Raw genomic sequence first — 16111 nt, forward strand, 5'->3', positions numbered from 1 at the left:
TCGATTTAAAAACAAAGTAGTCGAAGTTTGCAGTTCGACTTAATGAAGTCAAGCTTTTAGTCGAGTTGCACACGTCTGGGTAACAAAGGCTATACATTGGCCAATGACAAGAGAGTATTTGAGGAGCAGACAAAATTTTGCGCATTGATATCACTTTCCATTTTCTTGCAACACTTTTTACGCATCAGGACTATATACATGAAAAGTAATTTTAATCGCTAATTATTAGAACAAGATCAGTATCAATTTAACAGTGAAGTACTTTTGATTAACAACAAACAAAATATTCAAAATATATTCAGGAACCATGGCGGTACGGTAACTTTTATATTTTCTAGGCCCCCAACAAAGTATGATCGCGACGAACCACGCACTTCATCGCGTGACAAGAAAGCGCTAGCCCCCTAAACATTCCATCGCGTGGTGAATTTCCGCATCTGCCATTGTCGCTATGGCGTGACGTAGTTCAAGTCGGACTTGCGCGAAGAAAATAATGTAATTTGTATACGGTTGTAAATAAAGATTATTTTCATTATTATAAGTTATACCAATGTATACTTAATTAAGCTAATCTAAAAATAGATATTTCATTTTTCAATATCTGTCCAATATAACAACTCAATGACTGTTACGTTTTTCATAAACATCGTTTAAAAACCATTTAGTCGACCATTTAGCCTGCCCCTTCCAGGACTAAAAAAATCGATCAAAATTCGTCTCGATTTAGTCGAGGTTGGCCTGAATTAGTCGGCGATTTAGTTGAAGTTCGGTTTATGAATTAAAATGACGTCATTTTTAAAGTTTTAGCTCGAACTACGACTAAAGTCCGGTTTGTGAATACGGGCGTTAGTTGTCTGGTGGCCGTCACTTAATTGTCTGGTGGCCGTCACTTAGTTGTCTGGTGGCCATCTACTATATTGAGTCGATCCAATGAGATGGAAAACCATATATTTGTAAACGGGTGTACTAAAGATTGCTACTTAGTGCAACAAAAGAATACATATTCCGAAGTAAATCGTTTATGCCAGTAAAGCTTACGCCCGTATTCTTAAACCGAAGTTCGACTTGAAAAAGTCGTAGTTCGAGCTATTACTTCAAATTCGATTCAAAAACGAAGTAGTCGAAGTTTGCAGTTCGACTTAATGAAGTCGAGCTTTTAGTCGAGTTAACTTTAAAAATGACGTCATTTTAATTCATTCACGTCTGGGTAACAAAGGCTATACATTGGCCAATGACAAGAGAGTATTTGAGGAGCAGACGACATTTTGCGCATTGATATCACTTTCCATTTTTTTTAAACAATTTTTACGCATCAGGACTATATACATGAAAATAATTTTAATCGTTAATTATTAGAACAATATCAGTATCAATTTAACAGTGAAGTATATTTGATTAACAACAAACAAAATCTTCAAAATATATTTAGGAACCATGGCGGTACGGTAACTTTTATATTTTCTAGGCCCCCAACAAAGTATGATCGCGACGAACCACGCACTTCATAGCGTGACAAGAAAGCGCTAGGCCCCCTAAACATTTCATCGCGTGGTGAATTTCCGCATCTGCCATTGTCGCTATGGCGTCACGTAGTTCAAGTCGGACTTGCGCGCAGAAAATAATGTAATTTGTATACGGTTGTAAATAAAGATGATTTTCATTATTATAACTTATACCAATGTATATTTAATTAAGCTAATATAAAAATAGATATTTCATTCTTCAATATCTGGCCAATATAACAACTCAATGACTGTTACGTTTTTCATGAACATCGTTTAAAAACCATTTAGTCGACCATTTAGCCTGCCCCCTCCAGGACTAAAAAAATCGATCAAAATCCGTCTCGATTTAGTCGAGGTTGGCCTGAATTAGTCTGCGATTTAGTTGAAGTTCGGTTTATGAATTAAAATGACGTCATTTTTAAAGCTTTAGCTCGAACTACGACTAAAGTCCGGTTTAAGAATACTGGCGTTAGTTCCCACTAGATACGCAACCTACGCAACGTAAGAAAATGCCCTTCCAGTCATTGTGTTTGCCCCCGCCTGCGTAAAAATCAAACCTACGATGTTTGCAGCACTGTTGCATCTAATATTCCCACTTGTGTGATTACGCAATACATCACTTTGCGTCGATACGTCGCTGCGTTGCGTTCTAGTGGGAACCACGCTTAACGAAGCAACATTTTTCAGGCACGCTTTTGAGAAATGACTTTTTAACATTGACACAGAAGACATAACATGCTATCTAGTTTATTTCCGTAAATATGTTTACATACATATTCAAATGTTATACATGTTATAACAGACAATACATGTTTATTTTTTTCACCATAATACTGTATAATATCATAATTGTCATAAAAACAAATATTATTTTCGCTAAATATTCATAACTATTCACTATTACCTTATTCTTATTATATGTATTATTGTAATTATCCCAAAACATAATTATTTAGGCCTACCATAATAACTATTACCATTTTATTATATATCATTTTCGATTCTATATCCCTATACTGTATGGATAATACGTTTTATTTATTTCACTATAGTTCTGTATCATATCATAATTGCCATAATTAAATCAAATAACATATTCGTTACATATTCATAATTCTATTGTGTTAATTACCAAATTGTTCTTTATAATTATCACTAACATTATTATTTGCCATAATAACTACTATTTACCATTATGATATTTCATTTTCATGTAAAATTTAGTTAATTACCATGTCATTAATTGCCAAATGTATTGTAAGGAATTAATAATTATCATTTTAATCGTCTTCATGATTATCGTTTTCATAATTAGTTATCATTGCAACAATTGTAAAAATAAGTTTACACGTTACTGTATCATATTGTAATTATCATAGTTACCATAATTATTATACATTAATGCAAAGTTGTCGTACTTTGAGAGAGGCATATTGTTATTGGTAATATTTAACATTATGGATGGCTTGAGGAGAAAGTTTCCTCAAATGTCTGTAAGGAAATATAGGTCTAACATAATTATTTACCATAATAACTATTTATCATTTTATAATATTTCATTTTAATATAATATATCTTTATACTGTATTGATAATACGTTTTATTTTCACCATAATTTTGTATCATATTATAATAGCCATAATTAAATACTCATAATTATTATCCAATTTAATGCAAAGTTGTCGTACTTTAAGAGAGGATAGATAAGAATAGGTTTTACCATTGCGTTGTAAAGATTGTTTTTTGTCTTTTCGGACCCATATGTTTTAGGAATTTGTTAAATGCGCTTATTGCTATTTGTTTGCGTCTAGATATCCTCCGAATCGCCAAGTAATAGTTTGTTTTTTTTTCGTTTTTCGCCGACTTTCTTCTGCGAATGAATTTGGTGTTTGGTGTTCGGTTTTATCCTAGTTTACTAAAAGGTTGACCATTTTATGGTGATTTGATATCTCTTCTACGTCCGCTTTACTCGTGAGTAAAATGAAGTCGACATCGGCATAGGATACCTCAAATGGTATGGTGTAGTCAGTGTCAGGACCCCTGATTCCGTGTAGCGCATTATTTTCGACGTATAAAGCAAAGAGAACGGGAATCATGTTGTCCCCCTGCGGTACTTCAATGTTGCTCCATTGATCTTCAGATTAAGGCAAGTATTGCAGATAAAATATCTAACCAATGCACTTGACATATCGATACATGTGAAATAAATTTGATTTTACTTTTGGATACCTTTGCGAAATAAATTGCCTATATCGCAGGATTTTAACATGATTAAATTTTAAAGAAGTTGTGGGAAATTTTGTCTGAAATTTTTTTGTTACTTTATAGTTGTTTATTTTTCTTGTTATCCTTGTTTTCTCCTAATAATGATCTTTTTAAAATGTCCTAATTATATCATATGTTTTGTTATTTTGCTATTATTGAAATATAATTGATGTTCTTGAAAAGGAAATGAAAGGAACAAGATTGTACCCAGAAGATTATCCCTCCCTTAAAATGAATTGACTTGAAATAAAAAATGACGACGTCAGGACTGCAATATATGGGGAACTCGGGTCTGGGTTAAAGTTAGGCCTAAATAGAGAGTATCAACACCATGTCAAGATCGTCGATGCGAAGTACCCCATTCTGACCTACTTCACGTAACAAAAGAATATGATCTCCAGGTTGAGCATTTCTCACAATTTCATCATCAGAAGCAAAGACACGCATCACGTGATTCCAATCGTGCTTAACCGTTCCAAAAACGTCATAGCGACCCTTCACTGTACCTTCCTTTGCCCTGAGTACAAGATACAATTTTCCAGTGGAAGGAGAATCAGGATTGTCGTCTGTCCAATTGCAACTAACGGTCACAGCTCGCAGCTTCTGCTTCAGTTCCAAACGATGGTCATCACCAGTAAGGATATTTTCATGTGCATAACCATGTACAAATCCATAAAAATCAAGCTTAGGGGAAAAATGGATCACGACACTGCTGTGGTTAGGAGTTTCGAGTGGGAGGAATGAAGCTGTTACTTGAAAGGATCCATGACTTCCAGAAGTTTTAGATACAAACCTAAGCTTGTCCCCAACAGCAACTCGCGAAATCAATGCACTTTTATGGATAGTCGATTCAAGAGGAAACGTTGTGCGAATGGAACCATTTGGCTTGAGGACATTCACAACAACGTTGGATGTTGCTCCAGTTGCATTTAATTGCTTCAATTTTGCTAAGCAACGGATTTCCTCATTGAAAGCAGTTACCGTTTCATTCCTTGGAGAATCAATGAAAGTGATATTGGCAACAAAATTTCTAACGTGCATTGAATGTGACCCACCTCCACCAACAACAGTCATGAATTGAATGACACTTCCAGGTGGAATTGTTTCACCAATAGAATCCGATTCATAGGTATACTTGGACCATGAATGGGTGACCTTTGTAATAAGAACATCAGAAATAACTTTTTTGCAACCGTTTTCGAACACACGTATGTAAATCTTTCCTTTTAGGTTCCCGTGACCCTGATCCTTTGCCTCAAACTGAACTTTAACCTTTGTTACAGCACTAACACCACAAGGAAATCTCTGTACGTAAAGTGGAACAAGCGATTCCGAGTTGTTTGTATTGTTAACACTTTGAGATGGAGCAAATACTCTTGTAGTCTCATGAAATGTAAGAACAGCATAAAAGTTCTTCACGTATAGCTTGTGGTGATATTTACGATTTCCCACACCACACATAAACTTGACTTTATCACCTGTCTCAATAGTAAATGGTAATTCTTTTCCCGAGTTGTATTCGTAAGATGTCCACTCATGGTCTATGAAACAATATGCATCATGGAACAGAATGGTTTTCCTTTCTCCTGACGGCTTGATTACAAACATTGCTAAACGACCTTTTTGATTGCCCCATCCTTGGTCCTTTGCGTCGAATTTAACTTGAACACTCTTTAAATCATGGGATATTGAGACAATGTCATCGTACAGGTCAATATAGTCCCAGTCCGAATCGGCCAACTTTTCAACTAGTTCTATTCGTTCGAAGTCAAGTGTAGTCAAAGTTTCCATTTGTGGTCTCCCCACAGCAATGTTTAACATCAAATTTCTGACATGAAGAGTGTGTCCACCACCCCAGCCTACCCTACACATCAACTGGGCAACAGCACCTATAGGAATGCTTTGATTTTGTTGTAGGTCCCAATTAAAAGTTTTCCATCCCTTATGGACCATTACACCACTTGTCAAAGAGTAATCGGTAAAATCCGCCTCCATTGTCTCATTATGCCAAATACGAAGATATACTTCGCCATTTTTTTCTCCCCAATCTTGATCTTTTGCTTCAAAATGTACATGTATACCTTTAATCGTTGCTACACCAAGAGGAATTCGCTCTGTGTAGAGAGTAATGTTTTGTCCACTATTGTCGTCCAAGGACACATTCCGAGTAGGACTGAAGATAATTTGGGAATAGTCACCACTTTTTTCGAAACGGAACTGTGGAGCACCATAGGTTATACGGCACGATAGGTTTTTACAAGTGAGCTCTTTGCCTGTCCCAACAATACACCACAACTCAATACTTCCCCCAAGACCAATATATTCAAGACCAACACTGCTGTTATCAAAGGAAATTTGTCTCTCAGTAGTTGAATTAATGCTACCACAGATGTCAATATCGTGAAATTCATTAATGTGACAATCATGTTTGCGAAGACGCAGATACAATCGACCATCTAAAACTACGTTCTTGTTTGGAACATTACTAGCTTCTTGTATCTTCACAATACATTCAACTTGAATTCTTGTCACGGGAAGTCCACCTACAGTTATTGCTTTGTTCATTAATGGTCCCTTGGCATTTGTACGTCCATTGATTACAATATTTGCTGGTGCTTCGTATCCATGCGTTGTGTTCGCAAGAGTGTAATCTGATTGTAAAGGTTCTTCTATGTATTTTGTTTTCTTTCTTACTTCAGTTTGAGGGTTATCCACTCCCCAACTACTGATAACGGCAGAACCAAATTTGTTTGGGTGTTTTGCAGTCCAATTCTTGAACATATCACCATATTTGTATCTCCAACTCATAGGATTGATGAGACGCATAGATTTCACATGACTGTTTAAAGCAGCAAGGTTGTCATTTCCACGTACATCATTTACGGTTTCGTCAATTGTTTCCAGTAATGCCTCGACATGAATAATATCTGTTTTCTTAACAGATATTTTGTTCTCTTTAGGCCTTAATCTCTCAGCCATTTCATGAAATGGATCAAGCTGGATTTCGATTTTGTCAGCAGCATCAATGGCCGACTGCAAATGGGGGAAATTATCTCTTAAACGATTGGCCAGTGTTGTGCCTGAGTCAACAATCAAAATTTTCTCCTTTGTTCCAAAAATAGTGAATAGCGCGTTTTTAACTTCACCTGATAGTTTTATGTGATCACCTACAGACAACTTCTTAAGTGCTCCTCTGAATGTTTGCAGTTTCTGAGTAAAAGCACTAAAACCACCTTTACTACTACCCCATATTGCATTATGTTGTACATGCTTAACACCGATGTTGACAGCACCGTGACCGGGCTTATTACCTGTAGCACCAGCTCCAGCTCCTCCTGCTTCATCATTCCATACATTTTTGCCTTTGTTTTCTAGCAAATTGGCTTCAGTCTGATGAACAAGATTGTCTTCTCGCATCTTCGTATACCATTCTTTATCAATGTTTATTTCAACGACTCTGCTGCGATTTCCAGTGTCGCCACTTATAAACCCACGTGAGTGCTCAGTGCTTTCAGCAATCCAAACCTCGTTTCCTTGGTAGGGTAGAGGAACTGCCTGTTTCTCTATAGCCTTATTACCTGCCTCTTCATTCATGACACGGTAGATTGGCTTTCCAGTGAAATGCTCAGATGTAAGTTGCGTCAAGCTACCTTCACCTGCCTCTCCAAGTCCTGCTAGTCCATCAAAACCGATACCAGCCACAAAGTCGAACTCTTCTCCAGGATCATAGTGGCCATTGACCATATTTGTCACAACTGATACTTCACCATAAGGGGTGTATTTGTGATGAACTGCTGAATCAACTCCCGTGATGATGCCATCCATTGCAGCTCCAGCTGCAATACCTCCCAGGAATGCCCCAGCCGGCCCTCCAGCAAAAAAACCGGCAGCTCCTCCAGCAATAACACCCAATGTTCTACTGGCAGCCTTCATAGAGGCATCACCTGCCGCTTTGTTTCCAGTAGCATATTCGATCGCTCCTTTTATATGACCAAGAACGGGAATGCCATCAGCAAAATGCCCTAAACTGTCAGCAAACTCCTGCTGTGTCTCTTTAGCACCCTCTAAGTCTCCTTCAATGGCTTGAACGGCTGAAGTGATCTGGGACAAAACAGGAAAAGTGTGGAGAAAATGTTCCTGAGTTCTCTTTGCACCTTCTTTATCCCCAGAAATAACTTGAATAAGAGACTTGATCTGGCTTACAATCGGAATGCTGTCTGTGCTGCCCATCCTAAAAATTGAGGTAAAAAAAAACGTGATTGCTGTTTAATCATTTTTGAGTGGGGTTGGTGAGCATCATGCCAAAATACGCAAACCATTGCAAAAATACGCAAATTGAGGGCGCTATGCTTTGCCAAAATACAGCCAAAATAAGCAAATCATGCCAAAATACGCAAATTGAGGGCGCTATGCTTTGCCAAAACACACAAATCATGCCAAAAATAGGCAAATCTGCTTTGCCAAAATACACAAATCATGCGAAAATACGCAAATTGAGAGCGTTTTGATTTGCCAAAATACACAAATCATGCCTAAAAACACAAAGCTATTTTTGATTAAGGAAAAAACAATTTGCGTGTTTTGGCATGATTTGCGTATTTTGTCAAAGCCGATTTGTTCTTTTCGGCATGATTTGTGTATTTTGGCAAAGCATAGCGCCCTCAAATTGCGTATTTTCGCATGATTTGTGTATTTTGGCATGATTTGCGTATTTTTGCAAAGCATATTTGCGTATTTTGGCATGATTTGCGTATTTTGGCAAAGCATAGCGCCCTCAATTTGCGTATTTTGGCAAAGCAGATTTGCGTATTTTGGTAAAGCAGATTTGCGTATTTTGGCAAAGCATAGAGCCCTCAATTTGCGTATTTTGGCATGATTTGCGTATTTTGGCAAAGCAGATTTGCGTATATTAGCATGATTTGTGTATTTAGGCAAAGCATAGCGCCCTCAAATTGCGTATTTTGGCATGATTTGTGTATTTTGGCATGATTTGCGTATTTTTGCAAAGCAGATTTGCGTATTTTGGCATAAATTGCGTATTTTGGCAAAGCATAGCGCCCTCAATTTGCGTATTTTGGCATGATTTGCGTATTTTGGCAAAGCAGATTTGCGTATTTTGGCATGATTCGTGTATTTTGGCAAAGCAGATTTGCGTATTTTGGCATGATTTGTGTATTTTGCCAAAGCAAAACGCCCTCAATTTGCGTATTTTGGCATGATTTGCGTATTTTGGCAAAGCAGATTTGCGTATTTTGGCATGATTTGTGTATTTTGGCAAAGCAGATTTGCATATTTTAGCATGATTTGTGTATTTTGGCAAAGCAGATTTGCGTATTTTAGCATGATTTGTGTATTTTGGCAAAGCAAAACGCCCTCAATTTGCGTATTTTGGCATGATTTGTGTATTTTGGCAAAGAAGATTTGCGTATTTTGGCATGATTTGCGTATTTTGGCAAGGCATAGCGTCCTCAATTTGAGTATTTTGACATGATTTGCGTATTTTGGCATGAAGCAGATTTGCGTATTTTGGCATGATTTTTGTATTTTGGCAAAGCAGATTTGCGTGTTATGGCATGATTTGCATATTTTGGCATGATTTGTGTATTTTGGCAAAGCAAAACGCCCTCAATTTGCGTATTTTGGCGTGATTTGTGTATTTTGGCAAAGTAATACGCCCTCAATTTGCGTAATTTTGCATGATTTGCGTATTTTGGAAAAGCATAGCGCCCTCAATTTGCGTATTTTGGCAAAATTCTTGCGTATTTTGGCAGGCTACTCACCAACCCTAATGTCATGTTTATATTTCTAAATAAACTAAAATATTTTGAACAAAAGAATATTTACTATGATATTTATTTTACATTTATAAATGCGAAACAATTCATATTTGCAGCATTCTGCCGTTTTCTTTATTGAAATATATAAATTAACGAAATATCATGGATCTATTATAAGTAAGATTTTAGTGGTAAGCGCTATAAAAGAGTATAATGAATAATAATAAAGCATATGAATATTCATTAGGCAAATCGTACGTATGTAAACATTAGCATTAGTGCTTAACGACGTAAGCGAAGTGATGGCCAACAGCTAAAACCAAATAAATAATAATAATTGTCACGATAACAGAAAAGTAGGCCTAAGAAAAACTATATTTTGTGAAAAACTTTCTCCCATTCAAGAGGTGCATAGAACCCCTCACTTGTAACTACTCACATGTCATCCCTTGCCTATATAACTTATAACACTCTTCCTGATGCTCATGTTTGCTTATAGTATTTTAAACAGACAAATTTGATAGTAGACTGGTCCAAGCAAGGAAAAACTAATCTGTTCATATATGAACATTTATATGGCAAGCCAAGTCCGCCAAAAGTCTTCAATCCATACCGTTCACCATCAATGCATTTATAATCAATCCAAACCATTTATTTAAAAATTCAACGCGAAAATAAGATATTTGCTTGAACAACAGCTAACCTGATGATGATTGGTTTGGTTTCCCGATGTCTCGTCTGGTCTGGCGATGAATCATTTGACTTCTTCACGAAGATCGATTTGACTTCGCGATGAATGGTTTGGCATGGCAATGCATGGCTTGACAATGAATGGTTTATTTGACAATGAATTGATTTTAATAATAATAACAAATGCTTTGGCTATATGACGGTGATTTAGTTTTTTAAATGATGGATTTGGATTGATTATGAATGCATCGTGAATGGTATGGATTTATGACTTTTGGGGGACTTGGCTTGCCATACATTTAGTAAGGATTATTAAGCGCTTAACAACAAGATAACCATTTATAAACAAAAAATAAAAACAAATCTTATTAAAACTAGATTTGAACTCGTCACTTTGCACGAGTTAGGTCATCCACACGTTGAAATATTAACGCACAGACTGATTATGTCATCTTATTAGGCCTAAAAAAAAATTTGTTTGCTGTCATCCGCCGCCCCTAATTTCGCAAACAATTTGGGGCAGAGATAAGAAAAAGTTTTTTTTTACGTTGAGGGCGCTTTAAAAAAAAAGTTTTTTTATGATTTTTTTTGGCCGAAAACAATAAAAATAATAACGTAGCGTATATTTCGGTGTATAATCGCACTTTTGACACTCAAATTTAACCTCTAAATTAAGGGTGCGTCTTATACACCGAACATAAATGCCTCAACACACAGATATCGCCACTAATCAAAGGCTGGACCACCGGTGGTATTTTCATGATAAAAAATATTATCAAATACATGCCAACATCATGTTAAATGCTGTTTGGATATTTAATTGTTCGTTTTAGGCAATTTATTTAGTAAAAACTGCCGTATAAACAGTTCGCTTTATCAACCGGGCGCTACGATATCGTGACCGGGCGTGTTGGTGTTTACGCGTTTTCACGAGGGATAGTTTAATAATATTCTTATATTTAACTTGTTTCTGGTAAAACAAATAAATGTTAATGAAATTTAACATTTTATCCTGTTAATAACATGTATTTTATACTAATCTATATCATAAAAACAATACTTAATTTACCGGGCGTAGAGTAGTACGGAGCAATGGTAAAGAATAGGCCGTGTTGAGTAACGATTCGTTGATTTTTGGTGTTGCTGTGTTAGGCCTTTTTTGTGAACTAATTTAGCATGTTAGTAAATAATTGTCTGTAAAAGTGAATGTACACTAGTTTGTTAATAAATATGTATTATAAAATAGTTTACAATTGCAAAATATATTATCATAATTCTATTTAATGTGACATGTATAATATCTATTAAATCAAGTCTTATTTAGTATGTATACATCCGCCCTTATGAGGGCGGGCATCACTCTCTGGAGCTCTCTGTTACAAATTTCTCATGCAAAAATCGCGGAATACTCATTCTTGTGATATATATTATTTGGTATTACCAAAGAACTTATAACACAAGAATCTCCTGTTCGTCCGAAGCGCGTAACAATTTCGAAAGGCATTGTGGGATAGAATAGAGCTATGGGTGGTGCCATTGTGAGCCATGGAGTAGGGCGCCCGCATCAAATTAGAAAGTCAAAATCATAGAGGGGATCTGCTAATGCTCTAGGGGGGATAGAGTAATTGACTGAGGAGTAGGGCGCCCACATCAAATTAGAAAGTCAAAATCATAGAGGGGATCTGCTAATGCTCTAGGGGGATAGAGTAGTTGACTGAGGAGTAGGGCGCCCGCATCAAATTAGAAAGTCAAAATCATAGAGGGGTTCTGCTAATACTCTAGGGGGGGGGGGGGGGGGTAGAGTAATTGACTTCCTAGTTTGGAGGGGGCGCTGCTCCATGCAGTGAAATGGCGTCGCTCAGTTTGACCTTTTAACCCTGCACTTCCGATACTGTGTTTTGAATGCAAATTGAAGAACAGGAGATTCTTGTGTTATAAGTTCTTTGGCATTACTAAAGAGTAGGCCTAGCCCAGCTACAGTGTACTAGCGTAAAAGCAACCTGCTAGTTTTCAAGGCATTTTAGCGTGATTTTGTACTAAATATGATGAAAAGATTTGTTCATTGAGCTGTTTTAGGCGCTCCGATAAAATTTCATTTGTAAACGTTTACGATTGGAATAGTATTATAGTTATACGCATGACCGTCGTACCCCCAGCGCGAGCGAGCCCTTCTTGGCAACCACATGGTGTAGTGCAGTATTCGACTAGAATATTCTCCAGTTGATTATAGCATTGACCTAGCGTACATACTTCTAGGATACATAGATAGTTAGGGGGTGCGTTTTATACACAGGTGCGACTTATACACCGAAATATACGGTACACTAACTTCTAAAATATTTAATTAGGCCTGCTAACAACGACCTACTGTGTAGTAGGCCTAGCCTAGGCTAGTTTAGACACGGGGCCTAACGCGCCCAAAACAGAATTAAAGTGTGAAACAAATTATGAATAGATGTTTGAGCTCGTTGTTTTATTCAGTGTGTTTTGTTACTCTCAAATTCGCGTACAATTAACAGAGAAATTAACATAAAAAAAAAAAATAAAAAAAATTTTTTTCCAACTTGACAGCAAACAATTTTTTTTTTAGGCCTTATATGAAGTAAAGAAATTATATTACAGTACTTAAATTTGTGTCATCTGTCAAATGAATTTCATATTACATGAAAGCTTAACTTATTTTCTACATAGGCCTTGGCTAGGGCTAAGCATATTTGCTAAAGTGTGAGAAGATGAAGATAAAAGTTGTGAATCAGAACAATGCGCAGAAGGTCACAAGTGAGTTCATGACAGAAGAACATATAAACCACAATGAGCAGGAAGTTGAGGAAAGAGAAGAATGGTTGTTGAGGAAAGAGAGGAATGGTTGTTGAGGAAAGAGAGGAATGGTTGTTGAGGAAAGAGAGGAATGGTTGTTGAGGAAAGAGAGGAGCATGAACAGAAGAAGGTAACTGACTACAAAAAAAGTAAAATTGTTACACAAACAAGAAAGCAGCGAGCACTTCGAAGGAACAGTCCGAAAACGAAGGTATGGCAGGAAAAAAAACCCCAAAAATATATTATTCTTAAGAGTATACATTATAATATATTTACCCTATTGTAATTTCCTGGTGAAGTTCGTAACTGTATAACACTAAATGTTATATGAGCTAGAAATATAAATAAGCAACATAAACTGTTCTAATGGGTCAAAGATCAAAAAGCGGATATGTCTACTTCAGGAAATCCATCTAACAAAAGAGTGTTTGGGAAGGTGAAGCGATCCATAGTATAGGTAATTCACATAGTAGAGGAGTTTAGATACTATTAAGAAAGTGTCTTGAATGCAAAATTGTTAAAAAGGTTAATTGATCTAATATTATATATATATATATATTTCTTAATTCAATGATAAATTGAAAAATCATTGGTCATTATAAATAGTTATGCTCTTAATGAAATCAAACATAGAAGTGCTTTCTTCATGACCATACATAAACAAATGTTACAATGACTTTATGAAGGGAATGGTAATTTTATTATTCTAGGTGGGGATCTGTATTGCATCATGAATAGTGACGACATTGACCAAAAAAGGTAGCGCAAATAGGCTATGCAAATCTTAACATTTATCTATTCCATTCACATACTATTTATATATTAAATATTTCACCATTGCTCTGAAACCTAATTATGTCTGTTTTCATTCAACAACAAGCATTTCCTGACATATTCTTATATTCATCACACTGAACTGATTAATAAATGGCGGGACGTTTTTTGAAATTGGTGGATGTGAAATTTGAACAAGGAGTGGAGTTGTGGCTTGGTGAATGTTTGGCTACCAATCCAAGGGTCCTGGGTTCAAGTCTTGTCATATTAAAAAATAATAATAACAACTGCCAGTCGAAGAATCTAAACCCAAAACGAATTTTTAAAATATTGCCGGAACTGGCACTCATGATTCATAAAATCATTTTTTTGGGTAAGGGGAGGGGGGGGGGGGGCGGGGAGAGTGTGTAATTTTTAATTAACCTACTTTCCTACAACAGTTCAAACGTGATGAGAGCATTTTAGGAATAATGGACATGTTTGTAAAGATTTGTGCCGTTTAAAAACTGCAATAATCATTTGTTGAAAAATTAGGAAATGTATAGCATTTATTATATTTTGAAGAAAACAAAAGGCATTGTACAGCAATGAATAAACAAATAAAAACCAAACGTAATCTAATAAATATAAAGATAATACTTACTTTTTATTTTAAGAAGTAACTTGACTAAATGTTAATTCAAATTCAGTTTTGATGTTACAACTTCGTTAAATGGATTTGCTTGGTATGCTGCTATTCTTGAATGGCTAAACTTGCTAAAGTCTGATATTTTTCTTTTTGTAAGTGCATTTTATAGCTTCATGAGCAAGTGTTCTCAGAGCATTCAACCAATTACATTCAAGTACCATAACATTTAATAATTCTGAAAAATATTGATGTTATATAAGCTGTTAAGTATTGGCAAACAACGTCTACCGACTATGACACAGCGATATTGCGTCGATTTTTGATATTTAATATACAACTCTTGGACCCAATGTTCTCGGATACCGCTTTGGCGACGCATGAGCAGCAATCAAAGAAAAATACGAAACACTAGACACACCGCAGAATGCATGAAGATATCAAAATCAAATTTTTTTAATAAACCGTGTATTACACGACCGTCCATAATTCCACTCATCCTCTAGTTTCGTTTACTCTGAATATTCCTAACTATGGAAATGTTCTATATAAAACATTGTGGTGACATGACGTGCAATACAAACTATTGAACGGTCGTTCAATAGTACTATTTCTGTGATTCTAAACGTAAAATCCAACAGCGCCACCTATACAATAACAAACATTAACTCTCGTTTCGCGACTCTACAGCTTATTTTGTCGGTCGGTTGGTCGTTTAATCGGTTGGTCGGTCGGTAAACACTAACTTGTATATGGCCTTGTCTTGACATCAGTTTCATCTAGCTAAGTCAATTTTTTACAGTACATTCCTTATGGCCAGGGATCGATATGGTTATGTTTTCACGGTGCGCAATAAAACATTACGCGGTCTTTGCACGATTTAACAAAATCACGTTTGTAATCATGTCTTCACAAGCATGAATCACAATTAAATAAAATTTGGTACTCATAAATTTCAGGTCATATTTCATCATATGGCAAAACATTTACGTGCTTAGATTTTTGTATGCACTCTTTTTGCCCGATTTCTGTTTTACAACCTTTCTTTAATAATATCATCAATAATCTCCATGTAGGGCTTTCTCTTTCCATCCCTTAGTTTTCTCCTCTTGCCACCTCTTCTGATAATCTATAAGAATTCCTTTTTCATCTAACACCTTCTCCTTTAAAGCAAATTGCAGCATCCACTGTAGTATATTTACTCTACTCTACAGCTCACTATGTCTGTCGGATGGTTGGTCGGTCTGTTGATCGGTCGGTAAACACCAACTCAAATTAGGCCTTCAATTCCGTATTCCATAACTCCCCGCATAGCCGCCCCCCCATACCTCCACTTCACTGCCAATCAGTCCCAGCCTATCCTCATGAAAATTATATTTACTTCAATTATTAATACCGATAATTAACAGGGTTGTGCTCGATTTAACCTTATGACCTTGAAAATAAGATTTAAGTAAGTAACTTGAACAGTGAACTTGATTATCTTCCGCAATATGTCATAAAAGATATAATAATGGTTACATTTGTTAAATTTGCTTATAAGTTGTTGAAAATAATTTTTGACATTATAACCTTGAACAACGAACTACAACTGCCATCAGGATAGAGTTCCTTGCCTGCTTTCGTGTTGATCACTTTTTACAGGAAAGGAACGATAC

At 36.1% G+C, this 16111-nt stretch overlaps 1 protein-coding gene across 1 annotated transcript; it reads right to left on the reverse strand.

Annotated features, from left to right (window-relative positions):
* Window positions 1–3241: 3241 nt before the first annotated feature.
* LOC140058399 (uncharacterized) lies at window positions 3242–14582 on the reverse strand. The gene is made up of 2 exons (XM_072103976.1): window positions 14472–14582; window positions 3242–8001 (listed from the first exon to the last, which is right to left on the reverse strand). The coding sequence occupies exon 2, from the start codon at window positions 7998–8000 to the stop codon at window positions 4080–4082; it is 3921 nt and encodes a 1306-aa protein (XP_071960077.1). The 5' UTR covers window position 8001; window positions 14472–14582; the 3' UTR covers window positions 3242–4079.
* Window positions 14583–16111: the final 1529 nt, after the last annotated feature.

The sequence above is a fragment of the Antedon mediterranea genome, chromosome 9, assembly GCF_964355755.1.
Source record: "Antedon mediterranea chromosome 9, ecAntMedi1.1, whole genome shotgun sequence".
NCBI lineage: Eukaryota > Metazoa > Echinodermata > Crinoidea > Comatulida > Antedonidae > Antedon > Antedon mediterranea.

Bases quoted from the DNA above. Each gene is read 5' to 3' on its own strand.
- LOC140058399 (XM_072103976.1), bottom strand. From the start codon at position 8,000: ATGGGCAGCACAGACAGCATTCCGATTGTAAGCCAGATCAAGTCTCTT.